At 46.9% G+C, this 27313-nt stretch overlaps 1 protein-coding gene across 1 annotated transcript in view; it reads right to left on the bottom strand.

Annotated features, from left to right (window-relative positions):
- Window positions 1–27313, bottom strand: part of Sema4c (semaphorin 4C) — a 162430-nt gene that overhangs the window by 84109 nt on the left and 51008 nt on the right. Inside the window, exons 5-7 of the mRNA XM_008837952.3 lie at window positions 26757–26909; window positions 17758–17863; window positions 14307–14391 (exon numbers count right to left, since the gene is read on the bottom strand). Coding sequence (XP_008836174.1) covers window positions 14307–14391; window positions 17758–17863; window positions 26757–26909 — 344 coding nt within the window. The remainder of the gene's footprint in view (window positions 1–14306; window positions 14392–17757; window positions 17864–26756; window positions 26910–27313) is intronic.

Genomic DNA, 27313 nt, shown 5'->3' with positions numbered 1-27313 from the left:
AAAAAAGGTATCTTTGCTCTGGAAATTGTTATTGAGTATGTTAAAGCTGTAATGAAATGCTTCTTCTAAAAAATAAAAATATATAAAAAAATTAAAATATAATAATAATGGTAATAACAATAATATTGATGAAGTTCTCTTCAGGCTGGGGAAGTAGCTCAGTTGGCAGAGTACTTGTCTAGTATGCATGAAGTCCTGAGTTTGGTCCACATAAACTGGGCATGGTGGTACATGCTTATAATCCAAGCCATGGGGAGGTGGAGGCAGGAGGATCAGAAGTTCAAGGTCATCCTTGGCTAATGAGTTCAAGGACAGCCTGGGATATATGAGACCCTTTTTCAAAGAAAGAAAAAAAAAAAAGAAAACAGAATTAAAAAGAAGTGTTCCTGAGGTCAAGTCATATAAATTGATTTGGCTGGAGTCTTGAGTAAAAGAGGTGGGATAAGAGACTGAGTGACTCAGCAGTTAACAGCACTGGCTGCTCTTGCAGAGGACTGGGGATTGGTTCCCAGCACCCACATGACAGCTAACAACTATCTGTAGCTCCAGTTCTAGGGGATCTGACGCCCTCTTCCGACCTCTGCAAGTATTACCTGACACTGGTATACTCATACAGGCAGGCAATACACTCACATACAAAAAATTTTTTAAATAATAATAAATAAAAACATTTTAAAGAGGTGGGATAAACCCTGCTATCATTGCCTGGTCACCCTCTGTTCCTCCACGAGGTTTGTCCCCTTGGCCCAAGTCCTCAGAACCGAGAGCTTCTCCATCCTAGCTATATGCCAGAGTCCCCCAACACATGATCCTTGCTAGCCCTGGATGAAGTGGAACTTTAAGATTCCCACTGGACAGGTGGTAGGACCCAGGGCAAAGCTAGGGGTAGAAAGTTCCAGAAGGCAGAGTCAGGGAGATGTCACCTGAGCTGGACCAAAGCATGGGTGGACTGTCCCCACAGGCCAGCTGGGCCCACATCCTGACCTTGGCCAGCATGCCCAAGTCTTCAGCATGGTTGTGGGTTCTACTAGTTTAACAAATAACTGCCCAAGTCCTAAGCAGGTCAGGCTCATGTGGCTGCCAGGAATCGACAGAAGACTAGAACTGAAAGCAACACAAAGATACAATCCCTGGGGCTGTGGAGATAGTTCACTGCTGAGCTGAGTTCAATTCCCTAGGACCCATGTGATGGAAAGAGAGAAATGACAGATGGGTCAGGACAGGCCTCCTTGAGACAGTACAGCCAAGAGAGGCTGATTAGTCTGGAGGAAGAGTCAGATTTAAGAAGGCAAAAGCCATGTTGCTGTTGTGGGGAGGGAAGAGAACATCCCAGGTGGAAACTGGCACATGCAAATGCCACGTGGCAGGGGGACAATGGGCAAAGAAGGACAGTGAGGCTGGAACAGAGGGAGCGAGAGAAAGAACCGGATCAGTTCATGTGGACAGGACCCGGTCGATTATGCAGGAGATAGTGTACATCACACAGTGAGATGCTTGGGTGAGCATTTCTTATGCTTCCCAGACCCCTGATTATTTGTCAAAGAGAAAAACAAAACAAAACAAACAGAAAAACAACCCAGTATCTCCTCATTGAGTTCTTATGGCAATTAAGTGAGACAGGCTATGTCATGAGTTGTGCCTGGCACAGACTGGTCTCTCTAGACATATCAGCTATTATTAGGCTGGGGATGTAGCTCAATGGAAGAGCACTTTCCTGGCACGTATACACTTCTTCAGCATCCACCCCATCCTATGGTGTCACCAATCACACATTCTCCTGTCACAGGCTATGGCTTTGCTCAAAATTCACAACCAAGAGTCATCCTTGCACTCCAGTAGAAGACACTGTGCTGCTCCATATACATTTTTTTTTTTTGAGACGGGGTCTCCCTATTGCCCCAGTTAGCCTGACACTCACTATGTAGACCAGGCTAGCCTTGGTTTCACAGTGATCAAGGCAGAGACAGGCATATCTCTGTGAAATCCAGGCTAGCTTGGTCTGTATGACAAGGCCATACAAGTCAGGCGTGGTGGCACATGCCTTTAATCCCAGCACTAGGGAGGCAGAGGCAGGCAGATCTCTATGAGTTCAAGGCCAGCCTGGTCTACATAGTGAGTTCCAGGACAGCTGGGGCTACAGGGAGACCCTGTTTCAAAAAAGAGCCCTCCCCCAAAAAACATACACACAGAATTATATTATGACTAATTGTGATTTATTCTAGAATGCAAGAATAAATCAATAAACATCCAAAGATCAATCAATATAGTTCACCATATTGAAAGATTAAAGAAGAAAAACCCAGGGCTGGAGAGATGACTCGGCAGTTAAGAACTGACCCAGGTTTGAATCTCAGTATCCACACATGGTGGCTAACACCCTGTCTGTAACTCTAGTTCCAGGAGCTTTGACTCTCTTCTGATTTCTGGGGGTTCTAGACACACATGTAGTGCACTTACATACATGCAGGCAAAACACACATACATTTAAATTTAAAACAAGTAAAATCTTACAAAACAAAGATGAAAACCATCTCAAAATCCATCTATTCCTGATAAAAATCCTCAGCTAGACAGGAGTTTATCCAGGTGGTAGGATACGAGGGCAGTAAGGAGAAATCAACTGACAGTATGCTATCAATGGACACTTGGAAAATAACATCAAGACAATTCCTTTATGCAGCATCAAAAAGAATGAAATACTTGGGAATAAATCTAGCGAAAGAATTAAAAGACTTGGGCTGGGGATGTAGCTCAATTGGTAGAGCTATCTGCCTAACATACACAAGGTCCTGAGTTTGATCCCCTGCACCACATAAACTAGGTGTGGTTTCACATGCCTGTAATCTCAGCACTCAGGAGGCTGAGGCAGAAGACTGCTCTAAGTTTCAGGCCAGTCTGGACTACACAGTGAGTTACAGGCAAGACTTAACATTGAAAGACCTTGTCTTAAAAATGAACAATATAACCAAAACCAAACCAAACAACAACAAATAAAGATCAAAAGAAATGGAAAGCTATCCCAGGTTCGTGGATTGGAAGACTTACTAATGTTAAGATGTCAGTTTGCTCCAAATTGATTAATGGTTTTATTTAATTCCAATAAAAAGTACAGCAGGACTGATTATTATTTTTTAGTAAAAATGCTATCCTGGGGCTTGAGAGATGGTACAGTAGTGAAAGCACCTGCTGCTCTTGTAGAGGACTCAGGTTTGATTCCCAGCATCCATAGTCATCTGTAAAATCAGTTCCAGAGAATCCAATGCCATGTTCTGGCCTCCTCAGGCACCAGATATGTATGTGGTGTACATACATACGTGCAGGGAAAACATGCATACACACACAATAGAAATAAAACTTTAAGAAAATAACCCAGTTCTAAGATTTAATTTAAAAAATTTTTTTAAATATTTATTAGTTGTATGTGTTTATTTACATGTACATGACACAGTGCACATGTGGAAGTCAGAGGAAAACTTGTTATCAGTTCTCTCTTTCAATCATGTGGGTTTTGGGAGCAAACTCAGGTCATTAGGCTTGGCAGCAAGCACCTTTACTCACTGAGCCATCTCACCAGCCCTCATTCTAAAATTATGTGAAAATGCAAAGCACCTAAACCAGTAAGAACAATTTTAAAAGAAGAACAAAGTTGGAGGGTTTAAATTACCTGACTTCAGCACTTAGAAATAAGGAAGGAATTCAGGATTATACTCACCTATATGTCTATATGTTGTTAAATATGTTTTTTTTTTTTTTTGTAGCGCTTGAATTTGAGACGAGTCCTGTGCACATTAGGCAAGTGGTTTAACATGGAGCTACATACCCAGCCCTTCAACTAATTCTTGTCAAATGCACCAAGATAATTCAATAGAGAAAAGATCATCTTTTTCATGAACAGTATTCAAACTAGAACTGGACATGATGGCTCATGCCTCCAATCCCAGTACTTGGGAAATGGAGGCATGAGAATCAGGAGTTTAAGGCTGGCCTTAGCTATATAGTAAGTCTGAAGCCAGTCTGGGAAACATGAGAGCCTGTCTCAAGAAAAACAAAATATGGGACCAGTGAGAAGGCTCAGCAGTAAAAGCACTTGCCATCAAGTCTGATGATCTGAGTTCAATTTCTGGGATCCACATGATAGAAGAAGAGAACCAACATTACCAGGTTGTCTTTTCACACACACACACACACACACACACACACACAATAAATAAATGGAAGAAACAACTCCTCCCCCCCCCAAAGAAGACTCTAAGATATAGCTCAGTAGTCCCACACTTGTGTAGTCTGTACAAACCCTTAGTTTCAACACCCAATACTGGGGGTTAGGTACGAAACCACTGAGATAACAGTGATAAATTTCAAAATGATTATGTGGAGTGAAAGAAGCCAGGTCCCCTCCTGTAAAGCTAGCACTAGCGTTGAACACTGTAAAATTAGCACTAGTGTTGTTCTTGAAATTTTCAGGATTTTAGATTTCTAGGTTTCACTTAGCAGTACAGGTTGGCCTTGAACTCTCTATGTAGCCCAGGTTGGCCTTGAACTCTTGATGCTCCTGCCTCACTTTCCTCTGTGATGGGATTATAGGCATTAGCCACCATAGCAGGTTTTCTAAACTTCATTTCTTTTTGTTTAAAAAAATTTTTAGCTGGGCTTGGTGGTGCACGCCTTTAATCCCAGCACTCGGGAGGCAGAGGCAGGAGTCTCCCTGTAGATCCAGCTGTCCCAGTACTCACTATGTAGACCAGGCTGGCCTTGAACTCACAGAGATCCACTTGCCTCTGCCTCCTGAGTGCTGGGACTAAAGGTGTGTGCCACCACACCTGGCTTATTATTTTTATGTATATAAATGGGAATAAAATAAAATTTAAACACAGATGTTAATGTTTTCTTTCTGCACCCCAGTGACTCCCTCTAGCATCCTACCTCCAGGACCTTCCTCTGACTCTGGAGACCCCTGATCTAGAAAGTCTCACTTGACCTCCCTTGTGATGGTTGTGGTCTTTCTAGGTGGCTCAAGGGAGAGAACTTAAAACTGCTAAAAGAGCAACCTCCATTGGAGGTGATTTCAAGATGCTGATGTGGTTAAAGAAACACAGATAAAACACATAAAAACATGTATGAAAGCTGGGTGTGGTGGTACACGCCTTTAATCCCAGCAGAGGCAGGTGGATTTCTGTTGAGATCCAGGCCAGCCTGGTCTACAGAATGAGTGCCAGGCAAGCTGAGGCTACAGGAAGACCTTGTCTCAAAAAGATCAAAAAAAAAAAAAAAAAGGCATAAAATGCGGATAGTGCATTAATTTTGTTCCTGAATAATGACAAGGGGCTGGGTGTGGTGGCACATGCCTTTAATCCCAGCACTTGGGAGACAGAGGCAGGCAGATCTCTGTGAGTTCAAGGCCAGCCTGGTCTACATAGTGAGTTGCAGGTCAGTTGGGGCTACACAGAGATCTGGTCTCAAAAAAGACCAAATAATAATAATTATAATAATAACAACAACAACAACAAGGAATTGCTACTAATGCCTAGGTGGGAGCAGAAGCCATCCTGGTGACTGGGGAGGAAGGCTTTTGGTCTACTTGGTAACTTTCTCTAGCATTTTAATTTGTTAAAGTTGGTATGTAGAATACTTTAAAAGTAACAACAAGGGAGGCTGGAGAGATGGCTCAGTGGTCAAGAGCACTGACTGCTTTTTCAGAGGACCTAGGTTCAATTTCCAGCACCCACATGGCAGCTAACAACTATCTAGAACTCCAGTTCATGGAGATCTGACATCCTCTTCTGACCTCCATGGGCACTGCATGACACGGGTGCACTTACACACATGCAGGCACTCATATACATAAAAAATAAAAACAAAATAAAATATTTTTTTAAAAACAAGGGGCTATTCAGGTGACAGGATTATCAGTCATCCAGTTGTTTCCTTCCTTCCTCTCTCTTTCCTTCCCTCCCTCTTTTCCCCATCCTTCTCCCTCTTCTCCTCCTCCTCTTCTTTGTGTGAGCTGGGTCTCATGTAGCCAAGGCTAGTCTCTGGCTTGCTATTTTCCAAGGATGATCCTGATCTTCCTGCCTCCACCTCCCAAGTGCTGGGATTACAGGTATATATAACCACACCCCATTCATGTGGTGCTGGGGAGCAAACTAGGGCTTTGTGTATGCTAGGCAGACACTCTACCACCTGAGCTACATAACAACCCTTAAATTCCTTTTTTTATAAGAAGGAACTTGCCTGGGATGCCTGGAGGGAGGGTGGAAGAAGGGAGCAGGAGGAAGGAGAGAAAAGGTAAGGAAGCAATGATTAAAAAAAGTGACCTGCAATGAGGGAGCCCCTAAGCCCCACTAACTACCATCCCAGAACCCTGGGGACAGGGGGAAATGTGGTGACCAAGGTAGGAAGAACAAAGTATTTGGAGACCTTGGGAAAAATGAATTTGTTCTTACAGCTGAACTTCTCGCCCACTTTCTAAGTATCCAAAGAATGTCCTGGCCAGGGTCATTTTATCTTATTATACCCCAACTCCTACACAAGTATTACAGAGGCTGGGAGAGAATGGCATGGGTAGGGAGAAATGAACAACACTGGTCTGGAAGCTTGTGGGAGAGGCCTTTGAATCATGTGCTCGGTCTTTAAAGTTTGGGTCTGGAGCTTGCTATAGGGAGAAGCGCTGTCCTCCTCAGTGGGGATATGCTTAGTTAATGGGCAGGCCCACACTGACTGGCTCAGCCAAAACATTTGTTAAAGAAACAAAGTTGTTACTTCCAAGAACTTAACTGTAAAAGAATATGTTTGTTTTCCAAACCAAACTCTACCACAAACAAAACAAAAACCAGAAACCCTCCCCCAAACAAATGATTACAGGGAATAAACAAATTCAGTAAAGTTGCAGGAGACAAGGTTAGTACACAAATAAGCCTCTTGTATTTTAGTATGTTAGCAATGAATGATTCAAAAGGGAGATATAGAAAACTATCCACTTATAACAACACCAAAAAGAATGAACTATTTAGAAAGTTTTTTAGTGATTATTTATTATGTGTATATGTGTGAGCCTGAATGAGCTTATGTGTACCATGTGTGTGCAAGAGGCTGACAAGGCCAGAAGAAGGTGTCAGATCCCTTGGAATTGGAGTTACAAACAGTTGTTAACTGTCATATGGGTTCTACGAACTGACCCTGGTCCTTTGCAAGAGTAACCAGTGCTCTTAACTGCTGAGCCATCTCCAGTCCAAATATTTAGAAATAAATTTAACAAAAGTGGTGTAACTCACATACAGTGTGTGGTGGTTTAAATGAGAATGTCCCCTATAGGCTCCAAGTATTTGGACATTTTGTCCCCAGTTGGTGGCGCTGTTTTGGGAGGTCTTAGGTGTGACCATGCTGGAAGAAGCATGTCACTGGGTGCGGTCTTAGTTCTTAAGCTCTGCTGGATCTCCAGTTGCTCTCTGCTTCCTGTGCCTGCTTGAAGATGTGAGCACTGCTTAGCTTTCTGCTCCTGCTCTGGCCACCTCCTGCCACCGTGCCTCCCGGCCATGATGAACTCTAATTCCCTTGGTCAGATAAGCTCATACTCTTCCTTTTATAAGTTCTCTTGGTCACGATATTTTTATCACAGCAACAGAAAAGTAGCAATACACAATCAAACTACAAAACATTGTAGAAAGATATTACAGAGGAACTGAATCAGCAGACAGACTTTCCACGTTCATGAATTGGAAGACAAGATGGTTAGTGCAATGGTTTGAATGTGTCCCCCAGCGTTGGAAACTTAATCCCTGAGGTCAGAGTACTGAAGAAAGGACCTCCATAGGTGATCACATCATGAGAAAGGAACTTTCAAGAAAGGACTGTTGCTGTCCTGTGGGAGTGAGTCAGGTATCATGGAAACAACTTCCTGATAAGAGGATGAGTTCAGCCTCCTTCTCTCTCTCTCCCTCTCTCTCTCTCTCTCTCTCTCTCTCTCACACACACACACACACACACACACACACACACATGTGATGACTTCTGCCACATGGTGACACAAACAGACAGCACTCTCTGGAGGTGGGCCTCAGGCTTGAACTTCCAGCTTTCAGAACCTTGAGCCAAATAAGCGTCTATTGTTTCTAAATCAGCCAATCTGTGGTTTCTATTAAAGCAACACAAACAGACTAAGACAGAAGGCAGCACTACCCAGTATCTAGGATTCAAGACAACCACAATCAAAACTCCAGCTGTTATTTTTACATAAATTGGCAAGATGGTTCTGAGATTCAGATGGAAATGCAAGGGACTCCAAATCCTGCGAAAATTTCAAAAAGAGTTGGAGGACTCACACATGCCCCTTTTTGTGTACTCAAAATTTTTTATTACATTTCTTTATCTTGGTGTATATGCACAAGCTAGGTGGGGAGGCCAGAGGATTACTGGCGGGAGAATGTTCTTTTCTACCATGTGGGTTCTGAGGAGGACTGAACTCAGATCGTCTGGCTTGGTGGCAAGCACCTTTACCTACTGAACCATCTCTTCGCCCCAGTCAGTTTTAAAATTTACTACAGGGGCTGGAGCGATGGCTCAGCAGTTAAGAACAATGACTGTTCTTGCAGAAGGCCCAGGTTTTCGAATCCCAGCACCCACATGGCAGCTAACAACTGTCCCTAACTCCAGTCCTAAGAGATCTGACAACCTAAGTGCTGGAATTAAAGGCGTGTGCCACCACACCCAGCCTTTATTTATTATTTTTATGTGTATGAGTGTATTACCTGCATGTGTATAAGTGGACCCAGTTGTGCAATGACTGAGGAGGTCAGCCGAGGGCATTGGATCCCCTGGAACCGGAGTAATGGATGGTTGTTAGCCACCATGTGGGTACTGGGAATCAAACCCAGGTCCTCTGCAAGAGCACCACTAAGCCAACTCTCCAGTCCCTATGCTAGAGTTCTTAATGGTATTATAATAACCAAAAGGTAGAAATGACCCAAGTGATGAACAGGTTAAGCACAATGTGGTATAGTCATACAATGGAATATTATTCAGCCATTAAGGTAGAAATGACCCAAGTGATGAACAGGTTAAGCACAATGTGGTATAGTCATACAATGGAATATTATTCAGCCATTAAAAGAAATGGAAGTCCTATGCAGGCATGAACCTTGAAAACATTTGCTAAGAAGCCAGATACAAAAGTCATATGTTGAAAAGAAAAAGACACATGTTGCATGATTCCTTTCCTATAAAATGTCCACAGTAGAGTCAAGTGTATTGTCTTATGTCTATAATCCCAGCATGTGGAAGATACAGGCAGGAGGGACAAGAATTCAAGACCAGCTGGACATGGTAGTATTTGCTACCATTTTACTCAGTACTTGAGGTAGAGGCAGGTGGATCTCTGTGAGACTGAGGTCAGCCAGGTCTACATAGAGAGTTCCAGGCCAGTCAGAGCTACGTAGCGAGATCAGCCTGGGCCACTCAAGATGCTGTATCAAAAAAACAAAATAAATAAATAAGCAAACAAGTAAATAAATAAATAAATAAAGGTCTACAATGGGCAATTCTGTAGGGACAGAAAGTAGATTACAGACTAGCAGGCACTGTGGGGAGGGCAGGATGGGGAGTGACTGTTGAAGGAATTTGTCGGGGTCAATGAAAGTATTCTGGAATTAGACACTAGTGATGGCTGAGCAACTCTGAATACTCTTAGTCCTGCCGAATCACCACAAAAGGACAGCATGAGTTACATCTTTAAAAGACACCTGAGGATTCCACCCTGGTCCTGCCAAATATTACCAGAGCATGGTGGGCCTGTCAGCCGCCGCCCTGGAGGCTTTCTGAGATCTAACCTATGCTGCCATCCTACCTCATAGTCTACCCTTTTGTTTGTTTGCCTTTTCGGCTTCGGGGACTGAACCCAGGGCCGAACAGGCTCTGCGTGTGCTTGCCACAGAGCTGTACCCCTCAACCCATCCCTGCCCCTAAAAGGGAAGCCCGATGCTTCCCTCCTCTTTGTTTTTGTTGCTGTTTTAGCTCAATTAGTTCCAAGTGGAGATTTCATATGAAACCGTCCTTGCCAGCAAAACTAGCAACTTGACATAGCCTTGAATTACCTGAAAGAGTCTCAGTTGAGTAATTGTCTTTATCAGGTTGGTCTGTGGTCATGTCTGTGCGGGACTGCCTTAACTATCATCACTGATGTAGGAGGGCCCAGTTCACTGCAGCAGCACTGTTCCCTGGACAGGTGGTCTGTGTAAGAAAGCTAGCTAAGCATGAGCCAAGGAGTGAGCCAGCAAGCAGCATTCCTTCACGGTTCCTGCCCCAACTTCCCTCAGTGATGGACTATGATATGGAAGTATAAGCCAAATAAACCCTCTCCTCCCCAAGTTGCTTCTGGTCAGTGTTCCATCAGAAAAACAGGATAAAACTACAATATCCAGATATGACAGCAGTGGGTTCTGCTGGCTGCTGATCTGAGAAATGCACCCCCTCTTCTATGGTAAGAGAATGCTGTTTCATGCCACTGTCTGTTCAGGGACAGCCTGTCTACACCAGGGGAAGAGTCAGGCATTCCCATGCCTTGGCAGAGGGGTCTGAGGTGAGGGCAGCAGCAGAGTTATGGGCCGCAGCCTGTGGAAACTGGCTCTGGCCACTCTAGCAGAAAGCAGGCCTTTTCCTGTCATAGCCCCATGTACCTAAAGGCTAATTCAGTCAGGTCTAAGGGATCTGGTGCCATCACAAGCATTTCTAGAAAGGGATCTGAGGACATCTAGGAGAAAGGAACAGAATGTCCTGGGGTCCAGTGTTTGATATTTCTTCATTTAAACATATTCACTTCAGTGCTGAGTTTGCCATATAAGGAATTCAATGATCCAGATATTAGAAACAAGACAGGGATGATAAGGCTATTATGGTGATGATTATTAGACAATGGAGCTGCTCTTGATATCATGGAGAGGGGGCAGTTTAGAGCCAGGACCCTCTCTAGATACTAAAATCGAGGGTCCTCAGCAGTTCAAAGGAGCTGCGAACGTTGCACATCCTCCCATTGTCTCCAAACCATGTCCAGATGACGCATAAGGTACAAGACCACGCAAGACTAGTAAATCTAGACCTTGTCACATTGTATTGTTCAGAGACTCATTCCAAAATAGAAAATGTCAAGTAGCTGAAAGAAGGTTGGAAAAGTGAGTTTCTTGGGTTCTGGGAGGGGTAGGATTTGGGAGCCTGGAAACTCTTCAGACACAGCCAAGGTGTTCAAAGGACACCAACAGTTAGGAAATGTGGGGAGAAGCCTTTGAAACCTGTTCTTTCTAATGCAACAAAATAGAAATGTTCCGGTACGGAGAGAAATGTGGGCTGATACAATGGCTCCATGAGTTGAGGACCTGAGTTCAATCACCAGAAAGAATCAACTCCTGCAGGTTGACCTCTGATGTCTACATGTGTGCCTACACACATACACACAGAAATAAATAAATGGGGAGGGGGGGAGAGGGAGAGAAAGGGAAGGAGGAGGGAGAAGGAGAGAGGGAGGGAGAGGGAGAGAGAGGGAGAGACTGATCTTCATGGAAAATAATTAAGACTCTCATACCCCCACCTTTCTCCTTTGCCTTTTCTCCCTCAGTGTTGGGATCAAACCCAGGGTTTCTCATTTAGATAGGTGTTTTACCTTAGTCCACGTTTTTCAGCCTTGAGCCCTATCTCACAAGAGCGTGATGATACTTGGCCCTATGGTTGCCATTTTGTAGCCTTGAGGAGAAGTAGTGGAAAGGGCAGACACAGAAGCCAGACCCTGATACTACAGATCTGCTCAACACATCACTGAACCAACTGCCTCTGGGTTTCCTGCCTGTGAGATAACAAACCACTCTCTGTTGGGAATGTGCTGCTAATAGTCAAATAAGAACATGGTTTGACAACAGAAAGATGAGGTCTGAGGCCAGGTCTGCATTTACCTAGGCCACAAATCCCTTTTAGACAGGGCAGGAGCTCTGTCTTGGGCTCACCTGGTCTTCGGGCAAGAAACCTTGCAATTCCTGGCCTGTGCAGTTTCCAGAAATAGTTGACCACCCATCTTCTAAGTATGCTTCCTGAGTCCTGGCTCTTGCAGCCCCCACCCCACCACCCCAAGCTGGCATTCAGTCCCTCTCCCATTTCCCTCCTCCAATATAGTTATTTATTCCCTCTTGCTGGGCTATCAGCCTTCTAAGGACAGGGCCAGCCTGGGTCATGCTGTCCCTCCCTTTGCTATCCAGCCTGGCTCTGAATGCAGCAGGCCTCCATACATCTGTGAGCAGAGGAATGAACACTCCCTGGGGTGAGGAATAGCAGTGTTCCAGAAAATTCCACCCTCTAAGCTCACTGACAGCTTTCCCCGGGGAAGAAGTGCTCAGGCTACCCACACCCCACATCACCCCACCCTGGGGTGCTCAGCCCCTCAGCTCCTGTCACTGGAGTTCTCCCTCCTCAGGAAATGAGTTGAGATAAAAGCAAATGGCTAAGATAAGACCCTCCCTGTCAGTCTGTCAGGGAAGAGTCATCAGTTAGCACACAACCCATGGAACAGGAGCTTATGTGTGGAAAGGTCAAGTGGTTTGAGGGCGCACAGCCTTGCAGCCATGCCCTGAGCTATGCTGTTGCTACAGAGGCCAGGAGGGCCCCTAGGCTGTGAGGAACTGTGGCTTCCTTCTTGCAGTCATCCTGGATCTAACTTAACCTTAAGCACGTATCCTGGGCAGGGGTGCAGCTGAGCAGTCAAGCACGTGCTTAACGTGGACAAGGCCCTGGTTGGACTGCAGCTCTCCAGCCCCCAAGGCCACTACACTCTGTTCTGTATATTACCCTGACTTCCCAAGCTGAAAACTACTGAACAGTTTTTCCCTGGCTGCCCAGCCCCTGGCAGTTACCATTCTGCTGCAAATATCCCTACCTGAGGGACCACATGTAGAGGAATCAGGGTACTTGTTTTTTGTTACTGGCTTATTTCAGTTGGCACAAGGTTTTCAGGGTTCATTTATATTGCAGCATACATGGGAATTTTTCCTTTTCAGGGCTGAATAATATTCTGTCATGTGTCTATATTCTATGACTATGTATCGTATTCCACCATACATGTATCATATTTGCTTTAACCATTCATCTTTCAGTGGGTTTGTGGGTTGCTTTTACTTTTCTGCTGTTATGTATAACACTATGGTAAACACAGGTGTGTAAATACCTGTTTAGGTCCCTGCTTCCAGTTCTTTTGTGACCCACTCTGGAGCTGGGCTGAGCAGGAGTTTGGGAGTGTCTTTTGTACCCCTCTGACTAAGGGTGAAGGACAGAGTGGAGGAGACATACCACAAGTACAGTGAAGAGCAGACAAGGAGGGCCTCTGTTTCTGAAAGGGCAGACATGCTGCAGAGGCAGCCTGGGGTGGAAAAGGGCAGCGTGGGCCAGTGGGGCAGAGGTTACAAAAAGGAAGAACATGCCAGGACTGGTGGCTGCTTAGAGGCCCTTAGTGAGGGGCCCCTGGGGGCGTCTGGAATGTTCTGACTTGACAGATGGTCCCCCAGCTTGGCCAGCTCTTCTAGCAGAGGACAATACAGAAATTCAAAGGGTCAGGGGATCTGGCACACCAGGACTGCAACCTTGGCCCTCAGAGCTGTGTGTTTGCGTGCTTTGGGGTTGGGGTGTATGCCTGGGCAAAGGTGGGGTCCAGTCCCTATGATCCCTCTCGCTGTCAGCTGCAAGCAACTTCCAACTGCTTACATAATATTTTTTGGTGCCAAAGTGTCTGGGTTCAGGTACGGAATGATGACAGCTGGGGAAAGGTGTGGCCACTAGTGGGAAATGAATTGCTCCTCTGGAACGCTGAGTCAAATCCAAAACTCCATGGCCAGGTCACATACTGGAGGCTGTCACTCAAGTGCCATTAGGAGTGTGGGGGTGCAGGGGCAGTTCTGAACCCCCTCCCCCATGATTCTAGCCCAAAGCGCCACCTTGATATACTGTGACTCTCCTTCCTGGGCCCTCAGAAGTACCTGGTGATGTACGTGTGCCCCTTTAGTGTCATAGCCCACCTGGGGCTGAATGGTGTGGGCATCCCAAGAGCTGTGACATCAGCCTGGATTTGGTCACTGGGAACCAGACCTGCAGTCAGGTGCAGGTGCCAAGGAGCCTGTCAGCTCAGACTGTTAGTAACACTGGAGCCAGAGCCAAAGATCCATGGCCTGATGTCTCTACAGTAGGTAACACAATGTCCCCACAGCCCCTCCCCTGCACACTGAACTCTGGGGGATTGGGGACAGACTTGAGAGCTCAAATATCTCACCCTGCACCCTGGTACTTACTGGACTGACGGAATAGACCATCTATACTGAGATCCCAGAGGAGATTAAAGGCTCTCAAAGAAGTTTCTGGAGGCCATGTTAGCAGCTAGGAAGTAAAAAAGGTTATTCTTAGGGAGTGATAGTTGTAAAACTTCAGACATATAAATTTGTTGTTTTTTGGGTTTGGTTCTATGAGGAAGAGTCTCATGTAGCCCAGGCTGGCATTGAACTCACTGTGTACCTAAAGATGACCTTGAACATATATATATATATAAAATACTGTATATTAAATAAATCTCATTTAATCCTCACAAGTTCACATTGTAGAAGGCTGTAGTCCTGACTTCTACTTCACAGATGTCAGGCAACACCCCCCAGGGTAACACCTCAGGGTCACACAGCTGGGAAGCAGCAAAGCAGGACTGAAGCCCAAGCAGGTTACCGCTACAGATCAACTGGATGCACCTGGGATCTCTGGCCTTCATTCCTGAGGTCATGGCCATTCCCCTACAGATATAAGCACAAACCATAGCCAGCTGGCTAATGTTAGAGCTGTCTCCATCTGTGACCCTCCAGTCACCAGTACCAGCTCAGGGTTGCCCCTGGTCTGGGGACACATGCCCACAGCTGGTCCTACTGAGTACTGAGCTCCTTCCTCTCAAGAAAGCTGAGAAAGACCTGCTGCAGTAGGTACACGGACATACTTCCTTTTTGAGGATTGAGGCTCTTGCTCCCCAGGAGCTGCTGGGGGCCTTGGGCACTGACCTTGTGCAGGCTGTGCCTAGCTTAAGGCGTGTCCATCTCCAGTGTGGCCTGTGTCTGATAACTGGCCAGTGCTGGGGCCCAAGAACCCCTCACCTCAACTAGGACAACTCTAACCTGTTAACAGGTTGCAGAACATACCCACTACCACCAATGTGGAGACTGCTAGGGCCTGATTGCCATGAATCGCTTGCTGCTTCACTTCCTCCCAGCTGCAGTTTCTAAAAGTGAGTGCTGCCCAGTCCATCCGTGTTTTCTCTACCTTAAAAGTTCAAAGCTCTGTCACTCTCCTCCATTCCTATCTTCTTGCCAGTTTCTCAGGGTTGAAAGCTGTAATGACCCTCAAGAATATACATTCACTGGGAACACAGGTTACCAGCTCCTATTCATCCTCCCTGGCAAGGCTGAGCATCAATCAGGTGCACTCATGGCTCTGGTGAGGGGCTCACATAAGTCAAGGGCACTGAGGCCAGCACCTGTTCACCCAGTGTGCACAGTGCACCTAACAGAGGCCCTGGAAGCAGGGAAGAGGATGAACCCAGGACCCACCAGGTTCCACATCCTTTCTAAGGAGATAGTTAAAGAAAAGTGGTGAGGTCTGATGGTCCCAGCCACTCTCAGAACGGACCCCAGGGGCCCAATCTAGCTGCCTTTGCATGGACCAGGGGTCAGCTATTCTCCCATTCAGATTTGGGAGCAGGGCCTGGCCTTACTTGGCCATAGAGCCTGGGGAGGAGAGAGAAATAGAGGTCTATCCTGAGTACCCACCCTTCCCCACTCCTGCCTCTAGTTCCTTCTGAGGCCTAGCTACATCTCTGTTCTGAGCTTCCCTGAGCCACCCCTGTAGCTGTGTAAGAATCCTCCTATCCTTGGGGTTGGAGAGGTGGCTCAGCAGTTAAGAGCATTGGCTGCTCTTGCAAGAGAACCTGGGTTCAGTTCCCAGCACCCACATGGCAGCTAACAACCATCTGGAACTCCACTTCCAGGTTATTTGACACCCTCTTCTGACCTCTGTAGGCACTGCACAACACAGGCGCACTTATATATATGCAGGCAAAACACTCATACACATAAAAATAAATTTAAAAAAAAATTTAAGAATCCTGCTGGGTGTTGTGGCACATGCCTTTAATCCTAGCACTAGGGAGGCAGAGGCAGGTCAATCCCTATGAGATGGAGGCCAGTCTGGTCTATATAGTGAGTTCCAGGCCAGCTGAGGCTACAGGGAAACCCTGTCAAAAACAAACAAACAAGCAAACAAATACACACACAAAATCAGAACCCTCCCATCCCCCCAACCCCAAGGCTTCAGGGAGAACTCAGGGAAAGCTTGCACTGGGGCTGCCCTCAACTCCAAGGATATCCTCTAGGCCTCTCTCAGCCTGATCAAGGTGGCAGAAGAGACAGGGGAGGCCTCTCCATGCAATCCATGGCTTGGGTCTCAGAACCTAGTAGAGTTAAGCCACTAATGGGAGGGCACTCCATGCCTGTCAGGGTCACACAAGGACCATCTGTGGGCGATGTCTGAGGGGCTCTTTGTGTCTCCCAATGCCCTATTGCGCATTTTGTCATATACTGTACAAGGAGCAGCAAGAAGCTGCACTGCGGGTACAGAATAATGGCTCGACTGTTCCCTGTTCCTACCCACCCTGCAGTACCATTCAGCCCCACCCCTAGGCCTGGGGGTGGAGCAAGGACCACAGCTAGGCACCAAGATCCCAGGAATCTGGCATCCTTTCTCCAGGCCAGGAGGAACACCCCATGAAGGACCCCAGAGAGGCACAAAGAGGTCTAGAGGGCTCTGTCTGAAAGAAGGCTAGCCCATGGAGCTGAGAAGAGCTTGAATAATCCACCCTGCATGGTAGCTCTGAGTTACAGCTGGGCTCCAGGCCTCAACTGGCAACACTGGGACCAGCTGGAACTTGTGACCTGCCCATCCCCTGACAGGGACAGGCCTGGGCTGAGGCCAAGGCCCGGCGGCGTGCAGGGCATTCAGATGGCAGTTTTGGCTCCAGGGCTGTCTGCCAGCTTCTCACCCAGGGTTCTCTCCCTGCAAGGTTTTCCGCCTTGGGCAGAATGCATGTTGCCCCAAGGCAAAATGTTCCTCCAGGGGGGAAACTAGGGCAGAGGGAACAGTTAGCTGTTCTAGGCTTTTCCAGCTCACCTGCAACTACAGAGTGGGTGGCAAATCCTTAAACTCTAGAGAGCTCGCAGCAATTAAACCTTTCATCCCACCCCACCCCAGGGCTGCTGTGGGGCAGCAGTGGGCCCTGAGCCACCCTCCAGCTGTGCCACTGGGACGAGACACTTGTAGCCTTGGGAGAAGAGATGAATGCCCTTGTTTAGTAGCAAGGAACCCAGTCACTGAGAGGATTAGGGACACCAGGCCCCTCAGGAAAGCCAAGACTCGATGGTGGCAGAGGAACACCCCCAAGGGGCACATAGTTTGGGGTTGCTGAGCACAGTCTTCCAGGCAGTTGCCATCTCTGAGGCCACAAGCAGGCCCTTTCATCTCCCTGACCTTGGCATTTTTAGCATTAAGGTGAGGATTAGTCCATGCCAGTCTTCCTCCATTTCCTGGACCTGAGACAAGCCTTGAAGCACCCAAGGCAAAGAAAGGTTAAGTGCCTGGCCCCTCCTACCACTGGGCCTGCCTGAGTTATCAGGCTGCATCATTACTACCACCTAGCGGCAGGTCTGTGATCCTCACCTGGAACAGCCACCGGAGCAAAGGCAGAGGGCACTCAGGGGCATGCAGATAGAGGTTGCTCAGGAGGCCCTTGTGCAGGAAGGAGAGCTGCTGGGGCAGTGAGGACCTGCAGGGACAGGGAAGACAGGTTAGGGTGTGTTCTGGATGGCAGCATAGCAGCCTTCTTCAGCAGGGGTCCCTTGGCTAGCCTGTCTCAATGACACTTCAGTGACACTGGCAGAGACTCATCTAAGCTTCACCAGGATGCCATGAGACACTAGGGACAGCTGTACTTTTAGAATCTGAGGGGGGTCATCGGAAGAAAATTCACTCGGGACTTATCAGAAACATCTGCTCTTCTCCAGAGAGCCTCATAGACATACCTGAAGGTGTTTTAAACACAACTGGCCAGTACACTTGCCCTTGCTGTTTCACAGAGGAGGAAACCAAAGTATCTATGGAGGGTGGGAGAAGGGTCTCAGCCAGGTGAGGGAAGAAGCCAGAGGTTAGGTGTCTCTGCCTGAAACTCCAGCTGTGAGGGGTGGAGCAGATTACTCAAAGGTGCCTGAGTCTTGGGGTCTGATTACACAGTGTTTCTCCCATCTTGTATTTTTCCAACACAAAGGGGACACCTGAGAGGATGGGAAAATAACAGAAAAAGGCCCAGGATGAGGAACTTCTGGGAAGGAAACACCAAGGGAAGGTCCCATAAAGAATTCTTCAGAGACTGTGTATGGGCAGCACCCATCCCAGGGTGTGTGTGTGTGTGTGTGTGTGTGTGTGTGTGTGTGTGTGTGGTGTGTGTGTGTGTGTGTGTGTATGTGTGTGTGTGTGTGTGTGTGTTCGTGTTCGTGTTCGTTCAGGTTGGCAACATGGCTGTGACCAGCACCTATGTGTGAAGTCCTGCGTCTTGTCAGAACCAGGCTGCTGGTAGGGACATGAACCCTGGCAGGATCCTAAGCCTTCACAAAACAAAGTGAGGAGTTATATAATACATTGTGTGTGGCTAAGGGCTCCTGTGCAAGGGGCTTTCAGAGTCACTTTAGAGGGTTTAAGATTACACTCTGTTACCTTCTGAATTCCCAGTCGCTGGAGACTGGCTATGGGGTAGGACATCCCACCCTCTCTACATTTTCTCTAGAGCATGTCCCAAAGATGGCCAACTTGGATTCCAGGAAATGAAAATGTGATGTCATTTTTATTCTTTTTAGTGGTCAGATCCATGCAAGGAACATTCAGATAGCATAGAGTGTCCCAATTCTCTTCGGCCAGCCCTCCCTGCCCTCCTCCCTTTTTGAAAAGGACATCATACTGCCATCTGCCAGGAACAGAATGCTCCAAAACTGAGATGCTCCCCTGAGCCAAGCTGCTGTCTCCCTGATCATGTCCAGGCCATTAACAAATCGCATTTTTTTTTTCTAAGTCATATTAGTTTGAAGGAGAAAGAGGCGTTGTCCCTGTGGTCACAACAGTTAGCTGCTCTGAAGCAGACTTCTCCCTGTGCACACATTTGTTGTGTGCACACAGGGCAGCTGTGGGCACACCTGCTCTGCTCCATGTGTTTGATCACATGAATGCTGGGGGTGCAAAGGGACTGCACCCCCAGAAAACAAGGTTGGAAGGCCTTGCACACTGGCAGAACCTGTCAGAGGCCCTGTGTCGAGGAGGCTGACAGTCCAAGGACTCTGGGAGATGTTGGCTCTGGCATTCTGTTGGGGTGGGGCACCCTGCCAGTTGCTCAGTGGGGGAACTGATTGTACAAGCCCCTTCTGGCTGAGAGCAACACATTTCCAACTGCTGCTCTGAGAGAAAAATCCCTCAGGCCGCCATGTCTCCCTGCTGCTACGCAGGCTTAGTTCAGTTCCTGCAGGAGAAATGAGAGACCTGCCTTCTAGTTCATTGCTGTCAAGGTTGATTGCATCCTCAAGATGAGGAGCAAGAGCCAGAAAAGTCAATGTCCCATAGTGCATTGGAGCGAATGGCTTTCAAGGAATTCTAGGTCTAGAGCTAAATGAGATGTGAGGAGCAAGATGAGACTGGGGCATGAGCCAAGTGTATACATGCACTCTCTCACTCTGGGTGAGGGGAGCTGATCACCATGATACAAGGCAGCCTCAAGCCTGGCCCTTAGTATAGACAGGGCTCTAACCCTGGGGATGAAGCACAGGCCCCGCTACATTCCCCAGCAGGGAACCCTGGGGCAAAAGGGAAGAAGATGGGAGGCCTGTGCTGTGAAAGCTCAAAAAACTTGGGTGACAGAAACTGTTGTCAGATTCACAAAAGCTAGTGTCCTATCTCTACATTTCAGAATGCTGATGCTGGGTGAATAACGTGCTTGCTGCCAATTCTGACCACCTGAGTTTGATCCCTGGGATCCACGTGGTAGGAGAGAATGTACTCCTGAATGCATGTGAACACACATTAATTACTAATAAAACAAAAAGAACACCAATGCTGGGTCCAAGTGCACACCTTTGCCAACACTAAGGTCAGAAACTAGCCTGGGAATGTCAAAGGACTCTGGTGAAAGGGAGGGATGGCAGATGCCACACGGTCCAGGCTGAGTGTGGAGTCCCCAGCTGTCACCCCTAAGATGCCAGTGAGGAAAAGGTACCATGGGAGGCCCTTAGCTATGTCTGGAAAGAAAAGAGATGGGCACAGCCATGGAGAGAGTGCTGCTAATCCCTAGCTGGTTGTTACAAAAGGAAGGAGGGGCAGCAAATCAGCCAAAAAAAGGGACAAAGACAGAGCCAGCACACACCAGTGACCAGCATGGTTCAGCCTAGTGGGCTTCTGGAGTAGAGTTCTGGCTTCCTTGGAATGTCTGACCCTGATAATGTCCAAGGGAAGAGTCTTCTAGCTTCTGTCGCTGAGGCCATTTTATGGGCAGCATTCCCAGTGGGAAAAGTTTCTAAATGCCTTGTGAATCCCAAGTGACAGCAGAAAGATAAACGCCAAGGGTAGCTATTTATATAGTATTGGCTTCTGGGCCCTTGCCAAGTTTTCAAATGAAAAGTTTCAATAAAATGCCCAAACAGAGCACAACAAGTAACGGTAGAAACATGTGCCCAAGCCCTGCTTTTTCTTCCTCTCCTTTGTTTAAAGAAACCACCCTGTCAGAAGTCCAGGGATGCCAGCAAAATGGCCCAGCTCACCGCTTCCCCTTCATTCTGGGGGTACCTGCAACCAGCTGGATGGCTTGGTCCTATCTGCATTTGGTAATGGATAAATTTCTTTCCTGTGGCTTCAACCTGGCATCCTCTTCCAGGAGAGGGGCACATGGCAGAACAGGAGCCTGGGCTGCAGGCCCCCAGTGCTGTGTATGTGTAGGGGGGCTATGTCACATAAGCTGAGGAAGCTCACCCATCTCCTGCTTCCTCGAGATGACTGCAATACTCATAGAGAAAAGCCCAGTCTGTACTTGGGCTTCTTGAGAGCTTCCTGCCTTCACACCAAGAAGACACACACAGACCCTGACACCCTTATTTTACCAGAGGGACTGGGGAGGCAGCCTCTACTTTCCCAGGGAGCAGGCTCCTGCTTTTCGAGGCTCATGGGACTCCATTGAGACTGATACCCTTCTAGCTCTTCTACTAGGGAAGATGAGATTTCATCTGCTGCCAAGGAGAGGAAAAACATCAGCTTCTGGGATCCTCTGGAACCAATGCCTGTCATTAGGGCATGTAGCTCTGATCCCAGAGAACTGACCTGAGGTCAGACATCAGCCCGGTGATGGGTCCTCAGGGCCAGTTTCAATTGCAGCAGGACCTGGAGTGGCATTCCTGCATAGGAACCCAAGAACCTGCATAAAGCCTCCTGGACTCAGAGGCCAAGCCCGTGTCCTTGCTCTGCCACCACAGATGGATGGCTTGCTTGATCTGTTTGGACATCTCTCACTCTGCTCATCAGAAAGAAAGGTATCTTCCCCCTTCATGGAAAGGTAGAGGGGTGAATCTGCTCCAGAGATAATTTTAAAAAGCCAGCAACCATTTTCTCCTAATCATCACAATAAGACATGCTCACCGCACAATGTTTGGAAAAACTATCTGCCAGTTCATGAAACATTAAAACTTTAAAATTTTTACTTATTTGTGTGTGTGTGTGTGTGTACAGGTGCATGCACGCCATGGTGCACATGTGGAGGTTAGAGGACAATTTTTGGGAGTGGTTCTCTCCTTCCACTCTGGGTCCTGGGAATGAGACTCAGGTCATCAGGCTTGGTGGCAAGTGCCTTTACCTGCTGAGCCATTTTGCTGACACAGCATTAACTTTTCTCATTGCAAGACCTTGTATCCTTGTGCCCTCTTCCAAGGCCATGTTTTTGATCAGTCCATGGGGTCATGATTGGACGGCTATTGTTTTCACTCTATGTTGAGACATGAAGACTTTAGCATAAGGAGGAAACTCAAGACAACTCCCCAAAACGGCCCTTTCCCAGTGCCCCACAGGAGCACTCCTCTCCACACAGTGTCACATAGCCTTGTCACTCAGTGGGCATTCCTCCAGAAAGCCAAGTGCAGATTCCCAAAGCCACAGATCTGAGGTGCTGTCAGTACCACACCCTCTGCTCATCAGCATATCAGAGAGGGGGATGGTCCAGATGCCTCAGGGAAGCTAGGCAGCCACCAGGTCCCACTTGGCAGGGCTGCTCTGATCCCAGGTCACAGCTCCACAGGCCATCTCATCTGTCAAACACTTCCTGTCACCAGCCAGCCAGCCAGCCCGTCAGAGGTAGAAAGTCTGCTGTTGGTACCATCCCCCCCACCCCACCCCGCCCTGTGCTAAGGCAGCACAGGAAGTGACCTTCCTTTCTCTCTCCATGCATGTGCAGTCCTGCCTGGTCCAGTCTCTGCTGGCTGCCTTTGCAGTTACACTGCCTCTCCTCTTGTTCCTTCCTTCCCCTTTCTCCCATTTATCATCTCCTTATCAGGCCCCTTTACTACCGCAAAGTGAACCTGTATCAAGGGTCACAGACATACACACAATAATCTCGCATACACACGATCATCTCTCCAGGCCTCTAGACAAATATTTTTGTATTATTTACAACAAAGAAGAGCTGAGAAAAGAATGCATATTTCCAAAAACCTAGGCAAAGGGGTATGTTAAAGCATCCACGTAATGTGGAATTACTTCACTGGTAGCATGGTATTGTTAAAGTGCAATTCTTGGACTTTGTTCTGATACCAATCAATGCAACCTATCAACATTTATGGGTTTCTGAGATACCTTGGCAGGTAAAGAGCTTGCCACCAAGCCTGATGAGTTTGATTCCAGAACACACGGTGAAAAAAGAGAACCAAATCCCCAAAGTTGTCGTCTGACTTACACACATACACACACCACCACCACCAACAAATTTAAAAACAACATTTACAAGACAATTGAAATCAGAACATTGATAAGAAATATGAATGTTTAAAAATTACTGTTTTTAGGGACAATAGTTATATCTAAAAACAGAGTACTATGTTGCTGGGCAGGAAGAGAGAGAAAAGACTGGCTTTGAGCTGACCCTACTGAAGTTGAGAAATGGGCCCATGGAGGCAGGTTATATTTTTCATTCAACTTTTACATATGCCTGCAACTTGCCAGGATAAAAACTTTTAAAGGAAAACATCCAAATGTTCTGGATAATCTTTCCATTGTGAAGAACTCAAAATGAGTAAGAGCAGCCTAATGCCATGGTCTGAGTGTGTCCCCAGAGGGTTCATGGGTCAGAAGCTTGGTTCCCAGTGCAAAGGTGTTGGGAAGAGTGTGGGACCCTTCAGGAGTGGAGCCTCGCTAGCATGGTGGCAAATGCCTGTGATCCCAGCACTTAGGAGGCAGAGGCAGTAGGATGCTGAGTTTGAGGCTGACCTGGACTACAGAGCAAAACCAAAGCTTGTAGCTCAATGACAGCCTGCTTAGCAGGCCTAAGGCCCTGTGTAACATGCAGAACGGTCAGAAAATAAAAAGGAGGTGGTGCCTCTTGGGGGATCATTACCAGTTCCTCCCTTGAACTGTTCTTTGGTTTACTGCCTGGCCACATGATTCTGCCTTCTCACACAGACTTCTACCACTGTGATGCTATCCACCACGACGAAAGGCCCTTGTCACTGCACTGTTTGGACATCCAGCCTCTAGTATGTGCTATAAGAACCCAACAACACGTATTAATTATAGTGAAAAATGATCAGTATGAGGATCACACAGACTGGAGATGTGCTGTGTTCCCAGGAAATATACTGGGCCCTCACTGTCCATGGGGATCCCCTCAGAATTTAATGCCCTTTCCAACTTAATGAAGCATTTATCACACATGTGGCTGACATTTCTGTAGCTTGAGGTGCCACAGACAAAAAACCCTGGATAGCCGAAAAAGAGAGCAAGATTCCTGTGTTCAAGTTCCAACATGGCCTAAGAGACCACAGAAGTGGTCCAACCTCTGAACTGGGTGGGTGACAGTGGCCCTTTCTCTATCCGCTAGGCCTCCAAGAGCTTCCAGAAGACAACAACTGTACTGAATCCTGCTTTCACTTTCTTTTATGTTCTTGGATATTAGCTCACAACTGCCGAATGTTGGGTATTATTGTGGTAACTCATTTAAAAACTTCCTTACAAAACAATCTAGTCAGTGATTATATGATAATGATCATAGATTTATTCCCAAAAGAAGAGGGATGAAGCAGCTGTCCTATTGTTATTGAGTGTGCTTGTGGCTGGGGACAAACTTTTCAGTATTAGGATCACACAGACTGGAGATGTGCTGTGTTCCCAGCAAATATACTGGGCCCTCACTGTCCATGGGGATCCCCTCAGAATTTAATGTCCTTTCCAACTTAATGAAGCATTTATCACACATGTGGCTGACATTTCTGTAGCTTGAGGTGCCACAGACAATAACACAGGTTTCATTTTCTGCCTTCACAATTCCATGGACAGGTTTAAATTTTTTTTTTTTAATTATGTGTGCATATGTGTTTGTCTGTGTGTGAGTATGTGTACCTGAGTGCAGTGCCCACAGAGGCAATAAGAGGACATTGGATCCCTCTGGAGCTGAAGTTTCAAGTAGTTGTGAGACACCTGACATGGAAGACCAGGAAGCACTTAAAAAATTATTTATTTACTTATTTTGTATGTTATGAGTGTTTTGCCTGCATGTATATATCGCATGTGTGCAATGTCCATTAAGGCCAGAAGAGGGCGTCAGATCCCTGTAACTGGAGTTATAGATGGCTGTTAGCTGCCATGTGGGTGCTAGGAACTGAACCTGGGTCTTCTGCAAGAGCAGCCAGTGCTCTTAATTGCTGAGCCATTTCTCTAGCCCTCAGCACTCTTTTTTTTTTTTTTTTGAAATAGAGTCTCTCTCTTGCCCCAGTTGGCCTGGAAGTGCCTGTGTAGACTAGGCTGGCTTTGATCTCACAAGGATCCACCTTGATCTCAGAGAGATCTGCCTGTTGAGATCAAAGGTATATTGCTACTATGCCTGGCTTGCTTGCTTGCTTGTTTCCTTCCTTCCTTCTCCCTCCCTCTCTCCCTTTTTCTTCCCTCCCTCCCTCCTTTTTCTTTTCTTTTCCCCTCCCTCCCTCCCTCCCTCCCTCCCTCCTTTCTCTTTCTTTCTCCCCAGCCCTAGATTTGGCTTTAATCTTCAATTTTAGCAACTTCAGTGTACAATTATTTTCCTTCCCTTAAATCAAGAACTTTCACTTAGAGGAAGCAATATGGTTTCTCTTGGCTTATCCCTATCTCCAGCCTCACTGCACTTGTGCTTTGCAGTCACTAAGCAAAGCAGAGGTTACTTGAAGGAAAGCCCTGCCATACTGCAAGTGCCAATCAGACAATGGAACTGACTACTAAATAATTAAATACACTGGACAAAGAGACGGCCACAACCCAAGTTGGATGACATGGGATGGCACAGATTTCAACACACTACTCAGAATGGTATACAATGTAAAACCTATAAATTATTTCTAGATTTTCCCATTTACTATGTCTAGGCCACAGGTCACCACAGGTAATTGAAATTGCATGAGGTCAAACTGTGGATAAGGGGCTTTACTGTGGGTGGAAGTGACCATTAAGGGCTCTCACGGCCCAGAGTATGGCCCTGTGCTGATGGGGACAAAATCCCGAGGCCATGTATGATCACTCTGATTCAGGGTGCTCTGTGAACCTGGGTGCAGAGGAGGAAAAGACAATCTGAACACGTAAATAGATGACCTGATATTCACTATAATGTAAGCTTTATAGAAAGCTTATCATCTAGGAGCTAGAGAGATGGGCTCAATGGCTAAGAGTGCTTCCTAATTTTCCAGAGGACCAAGAGTTCAGTTCCCAGCACTCATATCAGGTGACTCACAAACACCTACAACTCCAGTTCCAGGAGATCCGATTCCCTTTTCTGGCCTCTGAGGGCACCACATGCATGTAGCATACACACATACACATGCACGCACGCACGCACACACGCACACACATAAATAGAAAAATAGATCTTTACAATTTTTTTCTTTTTTTTTGTCTTTTTGAGACAGGATCTCTCTGCAGCCCCAGCTGTCCTGGAACTCACTACGTAGACCAGGTTGGCCTTGAACTCACAGAGATCCACCTGCCTCTGCCTCCCAAGTGCTGAGGATCTTTACAATTTTTTTTTTTTTTGGTCTTTTTGAGACAGGGTCTCCCTTTAGCCCCAGCTGTCCTGGAACTCACTGTGTAGACCAGGCTAGCCTTAAACTCATGAAGATCCGCCTGCCTCTGCCTCCCAAGTGCTGGGATTAAAGACGTGTGCCACCACACCCAGCTATCTTTACAATTTTTTAAAATGAAAAACAAAGTTTACACATTTAAACTAGTAAGTTTTCTAAGCAGGCATGTATAACTGTCACCTATTTCCCTAAAAGTTGACAAATCCCTGTTGTTCAAAACGTTGTTTTGCATTTTCTTATTTAAAGTGGTCCTTGATCCTAGGTTTCAGAAGGAAGGGGGCTTGGTCAGACCACACTGCTCCGCTGTCCTCCCCTACACCCCCATATTACCTGAAGAAGAGTTCTTCCAGAGGGCTGTGCGGCTTTAGCTGGGAACAGTCAAGGATGAGGGGCAGAGGGTTACGCCTGGGAAGAAACACAGTTTCTCCTGGATGCACAGATGGGATGACCTGCAGGGACACGGAGAACTTCTCCACCAGCATCCTGGGAAGGCAAGGGGCAGGGCACAGAGGTTAGAGATGAACCTGGCTCTGTGGTTCCAGGAAGGTCCAGGAAGGCAAGAAAGGCCAGGTGCATCCTGCCTGGCAGTGCTCCCCAAAGATGAGGAGGGGCTGGTGCCACTTGCTGATAGAGAAAGAGCCCAGCAGAAATAGGTGAAGGAGCCCCTACTTGCTCATACATCCCCAAGTCCTCCCTCAGGGCCCCAGCTCAGGACAAACTTTCACTCCGTGTTTTCAATTCCAGGTGCTAAAGTGAGTCAGAATCACTCAGGCAAAGTATAAACAATCATCACACTGTCCTGTGGCCAGTGGACTGACCAATCATACAACAGCCTACAGAGTGCCAAGAGAGGAAGTGGGGAAAAGAGCTGGGTACAGCCAGGGCTA

This window comes from Nannospalax galili, unplaced genomic scaffold (genome assembly GCF_000622305.1).
Source record: "Nannospalax galili isolate Female #2095 unplaced genomic scaffold, S.galili_v1.0 scaffold1311, whole genome shotgun sequence".
NCBI lineage: Eukaryota > Metazoa > Chordata > Mammalia > Rodentia > Spalacidae > Nannospalax > Nannospalax galili.
This window is presented reverse-complemented; position numbering and strand designations above follow the sequence as displayed.